At 36.9% G+C, this 17,664-nt stretch overlaps 1 protein-coding gene across 11 annotated transcripts in view; it reads left to right on the top strand.

Annotated features, from left to right (window-relative positions):
* AHI1 (Abelson helper integration site 1) overlaps positions 1-17,664 on the top strand; it is a 279,355-nt gene that overhangs the window by 148,187 nt on the left and 113,504 nt on the right. Inside the window, exon 20 of one of the 11 annotated variants that reach the window (XM_072643421.1) lies at positions 12,663-12,750. The exons of the other annotated variants lie outside the window; for them this stretch is intronic. Coding sequence (XP_072499522.1) covers positions 12,663-12,667 — 5 coding nt within the window. The 3' untranslated portion in view covers positions 12,668-12,750. Of the gene's footprint in view, positions 1-12,662; positions 12,751-17,664 lie in introns of those variants that run through there. 11 annotated transcript variants of the gene reach the window in all.

Raw genomic sequence — 17,664 nt, 5'->3', positions numbered from 1 at the left:
ATAATAATTTAAAATTTCCAGTTACAAAGATTTCATTATTACTTCCTAACTTAAAAGTATTGTCTTTCACATTTATGAGAGCTTAAATCTAATTAAACAATAATTTATTTACACTTAAAGTCCTTCTTTCTTCCACAACAATTTGCTGTAACACTCTGATTAAGAGGTGACGTTATGGTAGTTAATGATGGAGAATTTTTTAATAGTCTCCTTTTCCCTTCTATTAATTTTAATGACTACATTGGTGCAAAATTATGGATGTTTGCATTCATTTAAAATATGAGTGTATAGCAAATTAAAATTCAAAGTGTTATGCCTATCATATTTAGAAAATTCCTTTGGTACTTAGAGGGACAGCAGTTTGGTGCAGTGAAGTCAGGAATACTCATCTTTCTGAGTTCAAATCTGGCCTCAGACACTTCCCAGCTGTGTGACCCTGGGCAAGTCACTTAGCCCTGTTTGCCTCAGTTTCCTCATATGTAAAATGAGCTGGAGAAGGAAATGGCAAATCACTTAACTATCTTTTCCAAGAAAACCTTAAATGGAGTTGTGAAGAGATGGACATGACTGAAATGACTGAACAGTAATTTTAGGGCTAACTAATACTGCTGTAATGTTTTAGTGGTGAAAAAAATATGAAAATAAAAAGAGGGGATGATCTTATATACATAACTTGTTATCCAGGGAATTCTTGATTTTCAAAAAGATAACTGCCATCCTATCAGATTCACACCAGGATTTGTAGAGAAAAATATCTTTTGAGGATAAATAAGCAACTACCTTTTATAACCACATTTTCATTTACTGTACTTTATTTCCTTTATGATGATACATCTTTACTCTTTCATAAACATCTAAACAATAACAATAATTGTATATTTTAATGGGATTTTAAAGTATTCATAATAATAATAATAGTCAAAATTAATGCTGAGTTCTTTTAAGAGTTAGAGAATTGTACTGGACAGATAAAATACATAGAAAAGTTCAGTGACCTGGCCGTACTTACTCCATAAAAATGTTACAAAACTAGTGTATTAGGAGTTTCTGACCCCTAGTCCTAAGATTGGACCTTTGGGGCATGTCATAGCTGAAGTATGTAAACAGGCTTTGGACTCCTATTGTTATAAGTGCTTTCTGTTTGACATTTAGGGAGTACAGGATAGATTTAGGAGCACATATAAGAAATTTTTGTTTAAAAAAGATAGCAAAGATTAGGTACAATAGCTGGTGAATTAATCTAAATTAAGATACTGTGTCAAGTTAAAATATTACCTTATTAATTTAAGCTTCTTAATTCTAAATGCTATCTGGGTACCAGGCCCCCTCTGATAATCTCTACCTGAGGGTCCTGAGAGTCCCATTTTTCAGAGAAATTGGAGAAAATTCAGTGGGGAGTACAAAACAACCACCTTGACCTCCAAAATACCACAAACCCTTACCCAGCCAGAATAAAGGAGACTGCCTTTACTAATGTCCTGGACTCCCCATTGAAAGACTGAAGATAGGATCAATATTGCACTCCCCCTTGGTAATCGTTTTATCATCTCTAATAGATTTGCTAACACTGTTCTGTGGTCATTCTTCCAAATCTTCTCTATTTTCAAAACCCCTAATCCAATACTACCCATAATGGAGAGTCAAATCCAACTTGGTGTTGTAGAGGCTGCTGACAGGCTCAGTGAATGGAGCACTGATTGGGCTTGGAATCAAGAAGACCTAAGATCACGTCCAGCCTCAGACAAGCTGTGGGACTCTAGGCAAGTCATTTACTATCTCTCTGTGCACCAGTTTCATCATCTGTAAAATAGGGCTTATAATAGTACATATCTCAGAGTCATTGATAGGATCAAATAAGTTAACACTTGTAAAGCACTTTACAAACTTTAAACATGGTAGTTACTATTATTTGATCCTCATAACATTATGAAGCAAGTAAAAGCAGAGAGTGTTTTTTCCACTTATCAAATGAGAAAACTGAAGCACAGAGAGGCTGATTTGTATAGTTGGAGGCAAAGTTAAGACCAAAATTCTTTCCCCTGAAACTGAAGTCTTGGCTTTTTTCCATTTCATCACATCTTAGGGTTTAGACCTGGAAGAGACCATTTAGAAATCATCTCACTCAACCTCTTCATTTTATAGAGAAGGAACCAGATGTTAATTGACTCGTCTAAAATGAAATGGTAATAGATATAGAATTCCAAATCCATTTTTCTTTCCAATATACCATGCTGCTGGGGCTAGCTGCTCTTTCACCACTTTGCCTTATGTGCCTTATTTGAATTTTTTCACTGGAGACAAGCATGTCAATCTCCTAGTTCAGGAGACCCCTTCCTATAAGTCTCTGTACTCATGTTTATATGCTTTTGATGAATGGATTACCATTTACTGTCATGACTGATGGAAGTTAAGTCACCTGAATTTCAGTTCTTAAGTTAACTTTTTGCTGTCATGCCCTGTCTTTCTTTCATATCTCCTATAATCCACTTCCCCGAGCTCAACATCAGGTTTTATGGACTTTTAGTTCTGTAGATAAGAGGGAAAGCTCAGCAAGGGAAGCAGGAGTGAGGGAAGAATTCACAGGAGGTTTGTTTGGCTAGCCCTGGCAACAGAGTTCTTGGAGCATGGTGCTGCATCCACAGGAGGGGTTCAGTATACGATTTATTAACATTTCAGGAGCTTATCTGTTGCTTAAGCAATAGCATGACAAACTATCATCGGTGTTAAATTACAGGCATATTTGTGAGTGTCACCAAATGATTTCTTTCCTGAATCTGAGACCTTATTCAAAAAAGTAACCAGTAGTGAAGGTCCTATCAAATAATGGGTCTAATTACTAAATATTAATCAATGTTAAATTTATTGTTTAACCTGTCACCCCATGTAGCCAGTGATTTAGGAAACCGAATCTTGCAGAAACATAGTTCATAGCTATTAGTCTCTTGTGATCACCTTGTAGTTTGGTCCCTCGTTAAAAGCTTTATCCACCCACATACAGAGATATTTTAGTATTTTCTACAGTTCACTGAAAGCTCATAACATGTTCTTTGTGAATGAAAGGGGCTCTTTATATATATGAAATATATAAGTAAATTTGTTAAGTTTCTCAATGTTAAATATATAGGCATCTTTTTAATAAAGTCTATATGATCAAAATCTTAGCTTTTCAGGAACCTATTCCAAAAAGGGAAATATATTTGTGTATTATAGATGTGTGCTAGCTTTTCAAAACTATACTGCCATAAAAATAGAGATGGCTTTCATTTCTCTAGAGCAGTTCACCAACTTTAGCAAGCTGGCATTGGTTTTGTACCTATGTACTTAATGGGATGTTCACACATTCCTCCACAGAGATCTTGTGCCTGCCTGTACAGCTAAACTGAGCTTCTGTTTATTTAATTGTAATCCACACACAAATCAGCCTTGTGGGTGGAAAAGGGAGAAACTTTGGCACACCAAAGAGGAAGTGACCTCCATTCAGTATTTGCAGGTAACAGAGGAGAAAAAGAACAGAGGAAGATTGATTATAATAAGTAATTTTAGAACTCTTGACCATTGATCTGTATAGCACTGTGCAGTACCACACAATAAATAACTCGATGTTCTTAATTTCACCATCAAATAACCTTTGCTCTTATTATGCATATTTTGGCATAAACATTAAGAAAATGGCATTAAAATTATGACTTGATTTTTTTCTTCTCAAAAAGATACTTAATTTTTTTTAATTTCCCCACAAAAGCAAAACAGTTTCACTATTGTTAAATAGAAGAGGCTTGACCATATGTAATAAAATTCAATATTGCAAATAATAATACTCAGCATTTGTTGAGTTTATCATATTCAGCAGTATTAGCATGGATTCATAGAACCATAAGAGTTAATTACAAAAGGGACCTTAGAGACCATCTAATCTTCCCCATTCTTCCCCATAACCCCCAAACTCCAAGCCCTAATTTTTCATCAAGGTCTTATAACTGGTAAGTAGCAAAGCCAAGCTTATAACCCAGGGGTCCTTCTAAATCCAGGCTTCTTTTCCCTGTTCCACAGAAAGAAGGTTTATAATTTTACTTGGTTTCCAAAGAGAAATGTGTATTTTGCCTTTCATAGGTATTTTATAATAATGATGAGATTTTTTAATTTAAAGTGAAACCAAACGGTTAATGCTTGACATCAGATTTCTAAAAAGGACTTGAACAGTTTCTATTTGTTTTGCATCAGACCTGTGATTTCATTGTTATATGGAGATCTCAGGGAGAAAAGTCCCACTATCAATGCAATGCCATCCCTTCTCTACAAATAATAGATGAAAGAAGTGAAGTGATTTACATAGGACCACACAGCCATTATGTGTCAGAAGTAAGATTTGAATACTGTTACTGAGGCTAGCTTTCTACTGTACCATACTGTCTCTTAAGCATATACATATACTTATACACATTAGTTTATGTTATATTAATATAAAGTTATCTCCACAAAGTCTTATTCTGATGCCTCATCTAGATATGATGGTAACATTTGGTTCTGAAGGGTCATCCAAATGGAACACAATTTCTTGTAGATTCTACCATGGTCAAAAAGTTTGAAATATGATCCCAGCAACAGATGTTGTTTCCTTTCCAAAGACCATCCTAGCTAAATAGGGAAAGCCTTATTATTAGTAGGGTTGGCTACGTGGTTATATAATCATATAATAACATGTCACCAGTTGAAATAAATATAAATACAGAATGACCCTCAGCTGTGTTTAGACCACTTCATTGTCCCCAGTGATGGTGGAAGTGTGTCACAGAAAGGGGCAGAGGATAGTAAGAAACATAGATTTTAGATTATCTATAAATATTAACTTAGTTATTGGTATCCTAAATGTGAGATCTTTATTCAGTGACCAGTAGGTGGTCATACAACCAGAGGAATGAGTCATAACAAGACATTCTCAAAAGGATTTGAGACCAGAAGACAAAAGGAAATTGTAATTGAATATAAAGATTATTCACAGGTTCTTCTAGGAGAGGCAAATAAATGAGTTGGTGCAGTTGGGTTTTCCACGTATCCAAAGTCAAGAAGGAACATCATTTCATGGGACATTTTGTCATCTTGTATTGCAGTGCTCATGATAAGTCTTTTCAAAGTCTACTAAGAAAATAATTGTACTTTATGCACTTCTGTCTTCAGTTGACATGAAAAAGGAGGTAAAGAATTTTACAAAGAATTTGATGAGATTCTTCAAGTTAAATCAACATTTTTCAGCATTCAGTGACTTCTGTGTAAATACAGACATGGGGAGATGGTGAAAATATGGAAATATCATTTGAGAGAAAAAAATGTAATTCCAGTGGATTCTAGACTTCTCTCACTTCAGCTCCTATGAGTTAACTGTCATCTCTATGTAAATGATTCCCAGATCTCTGTTATCTAGCCTCAGTTTCTCCCTGAGCTTCAGTACTGCATCACAAATTGCCTGCTAGATATTTCAAACTGGATGACTCAGAGATATATCAAATTCAACACATCCAGTACTGAACTCATCATTCTTTCCCCTCTTCTAGACTCCTGTTTCTGCTAAAGGCAGCACTGTCTTTTCAATCTTCCAGAAGTATCCTGGATTCTTTGCTGTCCTTTACCCCAAGTATCCAGTCAGTAAGCCAGATCTCCTTTCTGTCTTCACATCTTTGTCATCCAACTCCTTCTCTCTACTCCCCATAGCCATCACTTTAGTTCAGACCCTTATCACCTCTCACTTAAATTATTGCAATAGCTTCTTTCAGCTTGCCTCAAATCTCTCAAAACAATGGTCCCTGTGACCTTCACATATATGACCCTTTCTCTCCTTGTCTACTCTCTCACTTTGATGTCAAAGTAACTTTCCTTAAGCACCAAATCAGAATAAAGGAACACTCTACTCAGCCAATTCCCTGTTGCCTCTGTGATAAAATATAAACACTGTTTAGTTCTTAAAACTCAACACAGCCCGACTCCAACCTGTCTGTGTGGCCTCATTGGATATCCATCCTCCCCCATTACTCCATAGTCCAATCGAACTGACTTTCCCTCAGATCCTCACACATGACACTTCTATCTCCTTGTCTTTTCACTCACTTTCACAAATGCCTAGAAAGCACTCCTCCCTTATTTCTCTTCCTTTAAGATTCTGCCCAGACTTCTTCCCATCTGCTGATACCCTTCTGCCCTCACTGCCTTATATTTAAGTACTTTGTATATGTCTAAATATGTACCTGTTGTCATGCTGAGTAAAATATAAGTTCATTGTGGGTAGGGATTGTTTCATTCTTTGTGCTTGTATCCCTAATGCCTCGTATGGTACCTGACATATACTGGACACTAAATGAATACTTGTTGCCTGATTGATTGGTATGGAGGAGGCTTGCCTCTCTATATCATGAATACTTTCTTCAAGAAATCAGTTAATCAATAAGCATTTATTAACTGCTTTCTATGTGATAGACTCCACGCGGATTTCCAGGGAGTCAAAGAAAAAGCAAAAACATTCTTTACCGTTGAAGAGCTTATGGTGGAAGAGATAACATAGTTACATACAATATCAATACAAGTGACTTGAGATCTAGTGTAGGAGATGTTTAAGTTAGCACAAAATGAACTATTCCCTCTTGGCTCTCCTGCCATCTGAATATCCCACCTCGTCCTTTCAGTAGGTCCTGGGATTGTGAATTATCTTTCATCAATACTTCTCCTCCACATTCCATCATTCAGTTGTTAGTAAATCAGCTGGTCATTGAATATTTTAAGGGGGTTTTGAGGAAGAGGATTGAAATTTCCTGAAGCATCATCTTGTTTATCCAGCCTCTTTTTTTAAGTAAGACTTACTGTTTTAACTTTATGTGTTCAGGGGGAAATCATGAGATTCAGATTCATAGAGGCAGAGCACATCATAGTCCAGTTATTTATCAGATCTCCCAGAGAAAAAATTCCACAGAAATGAGTCTGCTCCTGCCATACTTTTACTCATGGTCCAGACAAGCCAGGACAGCTAGCTGCCTGTACATCCTTAGTAAGTTGACTCAGATTGCTTAGATGCCCCTTCGGACTCTCAGTTCCAAGCAAAACTAAAGAGAAAACTTTCCTTTTGTTGATACTCTTTTCATCTCCAAATGAATTTTGGACCTTCCCCACAATTGCTATGTCCTGGTACAGTAAATATTTCTTCATAGTAGCAAGCTAAAACATCCCATTCCAGCCTACCATATGTGGTGGGCAAATCTTGGGTATAATTATAAAGGTGTTTTTGTTTTTTCTTAAGAAAGATTTATCTGGTGACAAATCTTTAAAAACCCTCTCTACTCTTCAGTCCACTGCTCAAATACTTGTTCTATGTAACCAAGAGAAACAAGTCTAAATTTCTTGGCTAGGCTTCAGATGCCTCTTCTCCCCACCCAGTCTGTCATCAGCCACTTTTCATAGGATCATTAATTTAGAATTGGATTGAATTATAAAATATATTGTAGGAGGGAAAAGACAGGAGGCTCAAAGACTATTGTGGTCCTCTTTTGTGTTCATCCTTCATTGCCAAAGAGAAATCAGAGAAATAATGACATGAGTTGCACTTGACTTTGTTTTGAGTGAGGGAGGGCTGTGCAGGTCACCAGCCTCACTTCTCCTCCAGAGCCATCTGAATCCAGGAACCAGATATTCATCAGGATGATAGGAGGTGACCCAGGATGAGGGAGTTGGTGTTAAGTGACTTGGCCAAGGTCACACAGCTAGTGAGTGTCAAGTGTCTGAGGTGAGATTTGAATTCAAGTCTTCCTGACACCTGCACTGATGCTCTATCCACTACACCACCTAGCTGCCCCTCTGGTCATATAGGGATAAGGTAAAGGCCCAAACATTATGACAATGGAAACAAAACGATAGACTAGAGATCTAGTCTAACAAAGATCCCAATAATTTACAAAACTTTTTTAAAAATTTTTTTTTAATACTCTGGATACTGAAGGAAAGAGGGAGTAAATCCAAGATTATTCCAAGACTTCATTTCTGAGTGACTAGGAGTATTCTGGCAAGAATAGAGCAGATGTCAGAAGAAGGAACATCCATAATCCCAGAATAGGATTGAAGAAGGCAAATGAACCACAGATTGAATTTCTCCTGAGAATTTAAGGGGAAAGTAGGAAAAAAACCAACTCCATACTTTCAGATTCTTGCTTGAGAACTCTGGCACCAGCGTTTTCTGAAGAGAAAAGGAACCAGATTCCTGTGCTGTTCCTGGTCTATGTCCCATCTTACATCGTGTCCCACTCTGATGCTGTGACGATGGATTTGTCCAGAATATGGTGCTATTGTACTCTGTAGACACTTTCTAATAATTTTGTTTTAGTTCCCTACTTTTGCCTTCTTAGGCATAAATATTTTTACATGTACGTATTTTTAAACAATTATCTGTCCTGGAAGCCCATGCTAACCTTCCACTTGGTTTCTTATCAGAAAATACTGAAGAAACACTCATTATTTGCACTTTGTTTTATTCAGTAGACCTTTATTAAGTGCCTACTTTATGCAAAATGTGCTGTGCTGGGGGCTGGGGTATAAAAAGACAGATGAGGCAACAGTTATACCTCAACAGTTCCCTCAAGAAACTAACATGTACAGAAACGAATCAGATTGGCTACTTGACTCCCCTTAAAGAGTCCATCCCCTAAAATGGCACCATTAACATGGGAAAACAGAGCCAACCAGCAATAAGATTTAGAAATAAAATTGGAGGGCCTGAAAGTATGTTCCACAGTGCCCCTTTTCAGTGTTCCAAGTGTGTTCTCTTATAACATTAATACTTTTCCTATGACAATATCTTTCACTTTGTTTTTTGTCCTGAATTAATAATTTCTTATATTTCATAATAGTCTTAATTCTCCATATTACTCATAGATTTCTAGAGATAAAGAGCACTAGTTCGTATCAGTACTTTTGTTGCAGTATTTTTCATTGAGTAAAGTTTAACTTTGCTAAATGAACCACTAAACAAATTCTGAAGCTACAAAAATGATTGTTATGAGATTTTAAATATTTCCTTACAAAATAATTGAAAAAAATATTTAATTAGAGGAGAAGGTTACAGATAAACATTATATAACAAAATGATTACCTATTTGATACATTTAAAAACTTGCTTGTTTTTAACTTCAGACATTTAAATCATGAAGTTTGGCAGAGGGAGCTTCGTTGCCTAAGAAATAAAAAGTAACAACTTTAACTTTACATTTCATTATTTGTTAATCCTGCAATTTTATTTATGATTTTTTGAAACAAAAATATTTTTGCTGATGGTAGTAGAGGTACCATTTAACCTTCAGGCAAATATGTAGCTGTGTAGTTTTGGAAAGCAGGCATTTGTGCTCATTAAGTCAGAACAGCTGGTTCTTTGTGATGTAAATATTTAATTAGGAGACTGTGTGTCATTTTTTTCCTTCTGTAAAATTCCTAATTGCCAAAATGTAATATCTTTGCCCTTGATTGAGAAAAAAAAAACAACAATGAAATTAAGCAGCAACCTGATGGCCTGTTCACCTATAAAATAATATTTTTTCATGTAAAATTATCAAATCCATTATATTTGTAAAACATAATTTAATGTCTGAAATTAGCTTAAATTGGACTTAGAACAATATATTATAGTCAAGACTTCTGAATTAAGAAACATTACATTTTGTTTGGTTTGGTTTTTAGTGAACATAGGGCAATAGGCAAAAAAAAAAAACCCCATTAAGTTTTAAATTTGAACACTTGAATTCAAATCTTGGCTCAATTTTTTATGTTAATTTGGACAATTCACTGTAGGCCTCAGTTTCCTTATGTGTAAAATAAGGTTGATTTGACTGTATGATTTCTAAAATCCCTTCTGGATCTTAAGTTTATGATCCTTTATGAATCTACATAAGTGAGTGATAAATACATTTAAAATAGAAGTTCTTAACCTAAAATTTCATCCTTCTTCTGAACATTTATTCTGCCTCTTTCATGTACTAAATGTTATTTTGTGTTTTTATGATAATTATATCTTTTTGATATAATAGCAATAGATTACACTTATATTTTTAAAATATGTATTTATTTTGCATGCATTTATAAATATGTCCTTCCTACTGCTCCCCACTAAAAACAGTAAAAATAAAATTCTCATCATAAATATGCATAGTCTAGCAAAACAAATTCCCACATTGCCTGAAAAAAATATGTATCTCTGAATTTTAAGTTCATCATCTCTTGTGCAGGAAATGAGTGCCATCTTTCATCTTCAGTCTTCTGGATTTATGGCTTATCATTTCATCATTCGGAGTTCTAAAGTCTTTCAAAGTTTTCTTTCCTTATAGTATATTATTAATAATGTTATCATTAAACAAAGATAATCACAAAATGACCTTTAGTTTTATACATTCCACTTCCACTTACAAAAGAAGGCAGAGAATGCTCAGAATGACTATTTTAGAAACCCTGAAAGCACGACCTTCTTTTACTCTAAAAGTGAAATCCTTGCCTACTGACCAGTGAGTGAATCACCATGCTAAAGGAGAAACTGAATCATACCAGTGTTGACATTATCCTTGTAAATGAAAGCAAAGGACAAAAGGAAGTTGCCTCCAAATGGCAATAATAAATAAAAGAATTAGCATAAAAAGTGATAAGAAACATCACTTCCATAGACATTAGAGTGCTCACAATGAGTATAAACAAAAAGAGCCCCATGCAGGTAATTGTTTTTTATGTACTAACATCTGTGGTAGCACATGTGGAGAGGCAGAGCCTTCTACAGCAAACTTTAGAGGGTGTTCCGGATGAAATCAGCATATACTTTAATACTCATTGACTTCAGTGCAGAAGTGAGCTAAAGGGAGAATGGCTAATTTTTGATGCACCAACTTAGACATACAGACACATTCACAGCTCAGTATCAAGAAAAAAAAAAGCAAACCTTCAAGTCCATGCATTTTTTTTTTAAAGAAGAGAGCTTAAAAGTGCTAGACATAGTAAATAATGAAAAGCCCAAAAAAGGGGGATGGGTGTGGGGGGAGGAAGAAAAGGAATGGGCAAGAGGAAGGAAGGAAGGTAAGGAAGAAAGGAAGAATAGGACAGAAAAGGAAGGAGGGAAGAAAGGGGAAAAGATCAAAAGAAAATAAGAGATTAATTGACTTTGTCTTTATAGAAATAAACGACTGATCATTAATGTAAAGGAGTCATAGCCAAACAAGCTATCTCTGTAATGTCAGGCCATTGATTTGTTAGAACAAAGCTCAAAATCAACACCAAATTAAAAGAAAAAATAAATGTGAGATTAAGATATGACGTGTAATTAAGACAACCCCAGTCTGACTTGCTTAAATAAACTATAGCTGTCCCCAGATGAGAAAGAAATGAAGAAACAGACAGCAAGACATTCTAACAATATCCTAAAGTGTAACTGCTGGAAGGACACTGGCACCACAAAGAGGCCAATAAAACCTGGTCTACCTTTGCCATCAACCATGTGATCTCCTTGTTAAACGAAAAGATGTGACAACCAAATACAATCCCAATTGAGACTATTAATTCTTACAGAGAAGAATGGTAAGAGAATGTCAGTAGTAATATCTCATGAAGTCCTAAGAAGAAATTTAGGGAAAACCTCATTTGAGAAAGCTTGAGAAGACACATAACTAAAGTCATCCTAAAGGCCTTTAAGAATTAGACTGGACAAAATGACTAATATGGAAATGTTTTACATGATTGCACATGTATGAACTCTATCAGCTTGTTTACTGTCCCAGAGAGGAGGGAGGGAGGGATAGAATTTGAAACTCAAAACTTTTAAAACTTAAAACTTTTAACATGTAATTGGGGGGAAAATTAAATAGATATATGTGTGTGTGTGTGCGTGTGTGTGTATATATATGTATATGTGCATATACATATATATATACACACATACATATACACACACATACAAATATATTTTTTAAAGAATGAACCTAGAAAAGGGGCAATTAACAGGCAATTTTAAATTTTTGTAACAAATTTCTGTAACAAATTATTTTCTCTAGTTATATCAGTGGAGATGCTACATTTGGGCTTTAATATCTCAGTTTCTGATGTGCTACATGATGGAATAGAAATGGCAAAAAGGAAAACAAAGATGGGAAGGGTAATTGAACCTGACCTAGGATATAAAGAAGAGGACACAATATAGGACTGTATGAAACTGATACTAAAGATACCTAAAAGAAGGGGCGATATCAAATACTAGAAGTAGAAAACTGTAGATGTTATGACTGTTAGATAAAACAGACGATTGAAAATACTGACCCATATGTCTAATTTTCCATCATAACAAAATCTCTGTGAAAATAATCTATACACATATAGAATATATCCTTGATGAATACCTCAAGAAAAGTTCTTATAAACACGCAGGTTCTTATGAATATTAGTAACATTCTTATTAATATTAATAATATTCTAGAGCAGACCACATTATTATGGTCATGTGGTTGACTGAAATTGCCACTGTGCTTATTGTTTATTTGCAATGATGCTTTCATGTTTGATTCATCAGAACAAAGTAATATTTTGTCCTAAGCTGCATTAAATGTTGTCCTCCAACAAGGTGTTTCCCACGAATGTTAGGATTATAGAAGTTTTCTTATCTGTAACAGATTGAACTTTGTTCAGAACCATGGTTATTAACATGAAGCAAGACATAAAACAGAAATATGTGTTCATCGGGGAGGATAAGCATCATAGAATCCAAACTGAAGAAAGATTCCCTCAAGATGGTGAGCTCCCCCAGATACTACTGTTTATAGATGATATTCTGATATTTGCATCAAGCTCTGGGATATTACAAAGACTCCCAAACGTTATCAGTCAGTTATCTCATTAAAAATTCATCTAACCTCTACATACAAGACAAATGTGAATGAAGAATGTCTGTAGCTTGGTGTAGTGGATAGTGAGCAGACCTCAGAGTTAGGAAGACTTGTATACAAGTTGTATTTCTGAAACATACTAGCTGGTGGCCCAACCAGTTCTCAAAGACCATAAATTGCCGAACAGTTCCTAATCTGCATTACTTTCCTTAGCAAAAATTGTCTGCAACGAAGAAAACATCTGGACCCCCCCAAAAAAAATCACATAGTTCATAAAAGCCACCTCAGTCAGTGAATTGGGTCCAGAATGAATAGGAAAGAGAACCTTTGGGAAATTGTGGAGTACTTACATTGACCCCAAATTCTCATTGAAAGAAAAGCCTTTCTGTTAAATACCAGCCTTCTTCCGCTAATAAAATACATTTGAGTCATGAGATTCCACAATATCTTTTCTTTAAAAAGAATGACACCCAAAAGGAAATCAAAAGGCACATAATAGGTATAATAGGATATACCTTGCATTGCCATTGATTATTTCTCCATTTCTATAGCAATTTGCAATTTGCAGAAGTATTTTCCTCAAAACAGATCTAAGTATGTAGAAGTAAGAAGTAATCTTATTCCCATATTACAGAGGAAGAAACTGAGTTTCAGTGAAAGTAAACGACTTACCTAGGGGCATACCAAAGCCAGGACCCCAACCTGACTGTTGATGCCAAGGCTAATGTTCATTCCACTTAGTTGTGCTTTATTTTAATTATGCGTGTCTGCTCTTCTGCTGTGCTAAAATCTCCCCAAGGGGAAAGACCATCCTCTGTTTTGGTTTGAATCTCTCTTTTTTTTTAGGACACAATGCCTTCCACATGTTAGATGCAAACTCAATCTCATGTAGTGATGAGAATATCTTAGGGTAGCAGAATACAATGGAACCCATTCTGGCTTTGAATTCAGAAGGTGTTGTTTCAGATCCTGTCTTTGTGTTGTACTGTCTGTGTAAGCTTGAGCAAGTCAGTAAACCTCTCTAGGCCTCAGTTTCCTCATCTGTAAAATGAGGAGGTTGAGTTAGATTGCCTCTGAGGTCCCTTATTGTTCTAAGTCTTTGCTGTTATGAACCTTGGATTTCCAGTCAGAGGAACTGGGTTTGAATCCTGGCTTTGCTTTAACGTTACCCACATTGCCTTTGCCACCTGTATGAGCCTTGTGACCTTGGGCAAGTCATTTTATCATTCTGGGACTTGCTTTCCCACCTGCAGAATGAAAGGATTAGACTAGATTATCTCTAAGGTATCTTCTAGCTCATTTATCATTTAGCCCTAAGTTTTTATTGATCTGTCAGGGGTAACAAGACTAGTTACAAGTAGATTTTAGCAAAGTATTTTCCCAATTCTCACATGTTGTCCTTGTTGACAAAAGGGAGAGTACAAATAGGTAGATTTGGACCTAGTTGAATGACCAGGCATAAAGAATAGTCATCTGAGGGAGAAATCTCCTTAGCAGCATTCCACTAATTTGCCATTTCCCCTTTCGTGCTAGAGGGCAGAACTATTTTATCAGTGGTGTGAATTTAAATATGAATGACATGCTTATCAGATATTCAAATAACACAAAGCTGGAAGAAATGGAAAACATGTTAGATAATCAGTTTCGAATCAGAAAAGGCCTCTCTGTAGGCTGCAGAGAAGGAGAGAGGGTAGGAGGCATAACTAAGATATGACATATAATGCCAAGTTCTAACCTTGCATTAAAAAAAATAACCTCATAACTACAAGATTAGAAAGGCATGGCTAGAGAAAATTCATCTGAAAAACAACAAAAGTATGATGTGATAGCCAAAGAAAATGAACACAATTTTAGGTATTAATAAAAGAATAATAGTGGGGGAGGTGATACACTCCTCAGAAGTACCCCATGGGAGGAAAGTAAAGATCTTCCTGTGGTGGAAAGTATCCAGAGGAGGTAACCTGGATGATGCAATCAGTCTGTTGTTCGGCCTTGAGGCCGAAGGGCTACGCGAGCCTTTTCTTACCTGTCGTCCAGGTCTTCGGGGATCAACCGGATAAACGTGTTGAGAGAAGAGACTTTCCAGAGTCGAACAAGGGGTAGGCTTTATTCAGGGTCTTAGTTACATGTGCAGGGTGACTTCTTCCTCAGGAGAGAGGAATCCTCCTCCTCCCAAGGGGCAAAGATCGTACAGCAAGAGGATGGGAGCGGGAGACGGGGGGGACCTTCTGCCCTCTAAGGGCCCCTCAGCTCGAAGAGCGCCTCCAGGCTTTCCTGTCCCTACTTAAGCTCTGCTACCTGCATAGTTTGCACGTGAATACCGTGCCTGCTCTCAGCCCTTAGCTAGCCAACAACAGGTGTGCTCAGACCATGGGCCAATCTCAAGGGTGGGATGCTCTCCCCAGCAAGTTTCCCATGGAGAAGAGGCGGAAATGCACGAGATAGCCTGTGTCTCACGCCTCAATTCCCAGCTGTTCCCTGGGGGGCCTCATGAGAACGCTGAGGTTTAGAAGTCCTCACCTTTACCTGCCCGAGACTGTCCACGTGAGAACTGAGCTTACACCCCCAACAGTCTGTCAATAAACATTTAAGTACCTACTATGTGCCAGACACTGTGCTAAGTGTTAGAGATTCCAGAAAAGGGAAATGCTCTCAAGGAGCTCATAGACTAATAGGGAAGACAACGTGAAAACAACTGTGTATGTACAAGCTCTATTCAGGACGAATTGAAAATAATCAACAGAGAAAAGAAACTAGAATTAAAGGAATTGAGAAAGACTACCCTATAGAAGTTGCAGCTTTTGGCTAAGCCCTGGAGGAAGCCAGGGACAACAGGAAGGAGAGATGAGGAAGGAGAACATTCCAGGTATTGGGAATAACCTGTAAAGATTCTCAGATTTGGAAAATGGAGGAAAAGCAAAGAGGCCAGTGTCACTGAGTCACATCCATGGGGGTGTAAGGTATAAGAAAACTGGAAAGGGAGGGAGGGGGCTAAGATATGAAGGACTTTAAAAGCCAAATAGAGGATTTTCTCTTTGATTCTGGAGGTGATAGGAAGCCATTGGAGTGTATGACTAGACTTGCCCTTTAAGATCATTTTGGAAGCCAAGTGGAGCAAGTACTGGAGTGTGGGTAGGCTTGTGGCAGGAGGATCAGCCAACAGGATAGTGCAATATTCCAGGTGTGAGATGGTGAGAGCATGCACCAGTGTTATGGTAGTGTCAGGAGAAAAGAAGACATATGTGAAAAATGTTGCAAAGGTAAAGTTGCTAGACCTTAGTAACAGATTGGATATGGGGAGTAAGAGAAAATGAAGAGTCAGTGATGACACCTAGATTACCAGCCAAGGTGACTGAGAGGATCATGGTGCCCTAGACAGAAATAGGATAACTTGGAGGACAAAGAGGATTTGGGAGAAAAGATGATGAGTTCAATTATGGACATGCTGAGTTTAAGATGTCTATGGGACATCCAGTGCAAAATGCCAAAATTGGAGATGCAAAACTGGAGATCTGCAAAGAAGTTAGGGCTGAATAAGTAGTTTTGAGAGCCATTAGCATGTAATAATTTAATTGATGGGAGCTGATAAGGTCACCAATAAGTATAAAGGGTGAAGAGTGTCCAGAACAGAGCTCTTTGGGATATGTATGGTTAGTGGGAATGATCTGGATGAAGATCCAGCAAAGAATCCTTAGACGGAGTTATCAGAACAACCAGGAGAGAGTGATGTCACAAAAGCCTAGAGGGAAGAAAGGATTCAGTAGAAGAGGGTGATCTGTAGTCTCAAAGGTTTCAGAGAAGTTGAGAAGAGAGTTATCAAGGAGAAAAGGGTGACTGACAGTGTCAAAGTTTATAGAGAAGTAAAAAATGATGCAGATAGAGAAAAGGTCAATAAATCTGGTAACTTAAAAATCGTTAGGTAGCTTTGGAAAGACCTATTTCACTTAGATAAGAATAGAAGCTGAACTGTAGAAAATGAAGAGAGAGAGAGAGGAAAGAAGGTGAAGGCACCTATTATAAATGACTTTCTCACAGCTACAAAAGGAAAGAGATATGGGGTGACAGACAGTGGGGATGGATGGCTCAAATGAGAGGTTTCTGAGGATGGCAGAGACATGGGCATGTTTGTAGACAATAAAGGAGCAACTAGTAAATGGGGAGAGACTGAGGAAAATAAGGTGGTGATGACTGAAGAAGACTTCTGTTGGAGGACAAAGGAATGGGATCATTTCTACAGGTAGCTGGGTCAGACTTGCCAAGGAATAAGGCTGCCCCTTTCATGGGAGGTAGGCAAAAGAGGACATGGTAGCAGAATTTCAAGATTGTGCCTCATAAATATTGATTAAGGGAACCTAGGAAATGTTTTACCTGGAAGAAGACTGAAAAGGAAGATGACATCTGTCTTCAGGTATTTGGAGGGCTTAGACTTGTTCTGTTTGACTCCAGAGGGCATGACTTGCAACAGTGGAGAGAAGCTTGGGTAGCAGATTTAAATTCAATGTCGGGACAAGCTTCCTGACAAAAAAGAGCTCTCCATGAAAAGAATGGTCTCTCCCAGAAGGCAATGAATTCCCATTCATTAGAGGTCTTCATCCAAAACCTCAGTGATCCCTTTTAAGGAATGTTATAGAGGTGACATTCAGTCATGTAACAATTGTATAGTAATATAATATAATTTCTGAGTTTCCTACCAACCTTGAAATTCTGCGAGTGAATGAATGGATGAAAACTGATTGAAATTGTAATTTTGCATTTCATATTTTTAGCTTTTCATCTCTTGAGCAAAGGT

The sequence above is a fragment of the Notamacropus eugenii genome, chromosome 2 (assembly GCF_028372415.1).
Source record: "Notamacropus eugenii isolate mMacEug1 chromosome 2, mMacEug1.pri_v2, whole genome shotgun sequence".
NCBI classification, from domain to species: Eukaryota; Metazoa; Chordata; class Mammalia; order Diprotodontia; family Macropodidae; genus Notamacropus; species Notamacropus eugenii.
The sequence above is the reverse complement of the archived record's forward strand: the minus strand, read 5'-3'. Positions and strand labels throughout refer to the sequence as shown.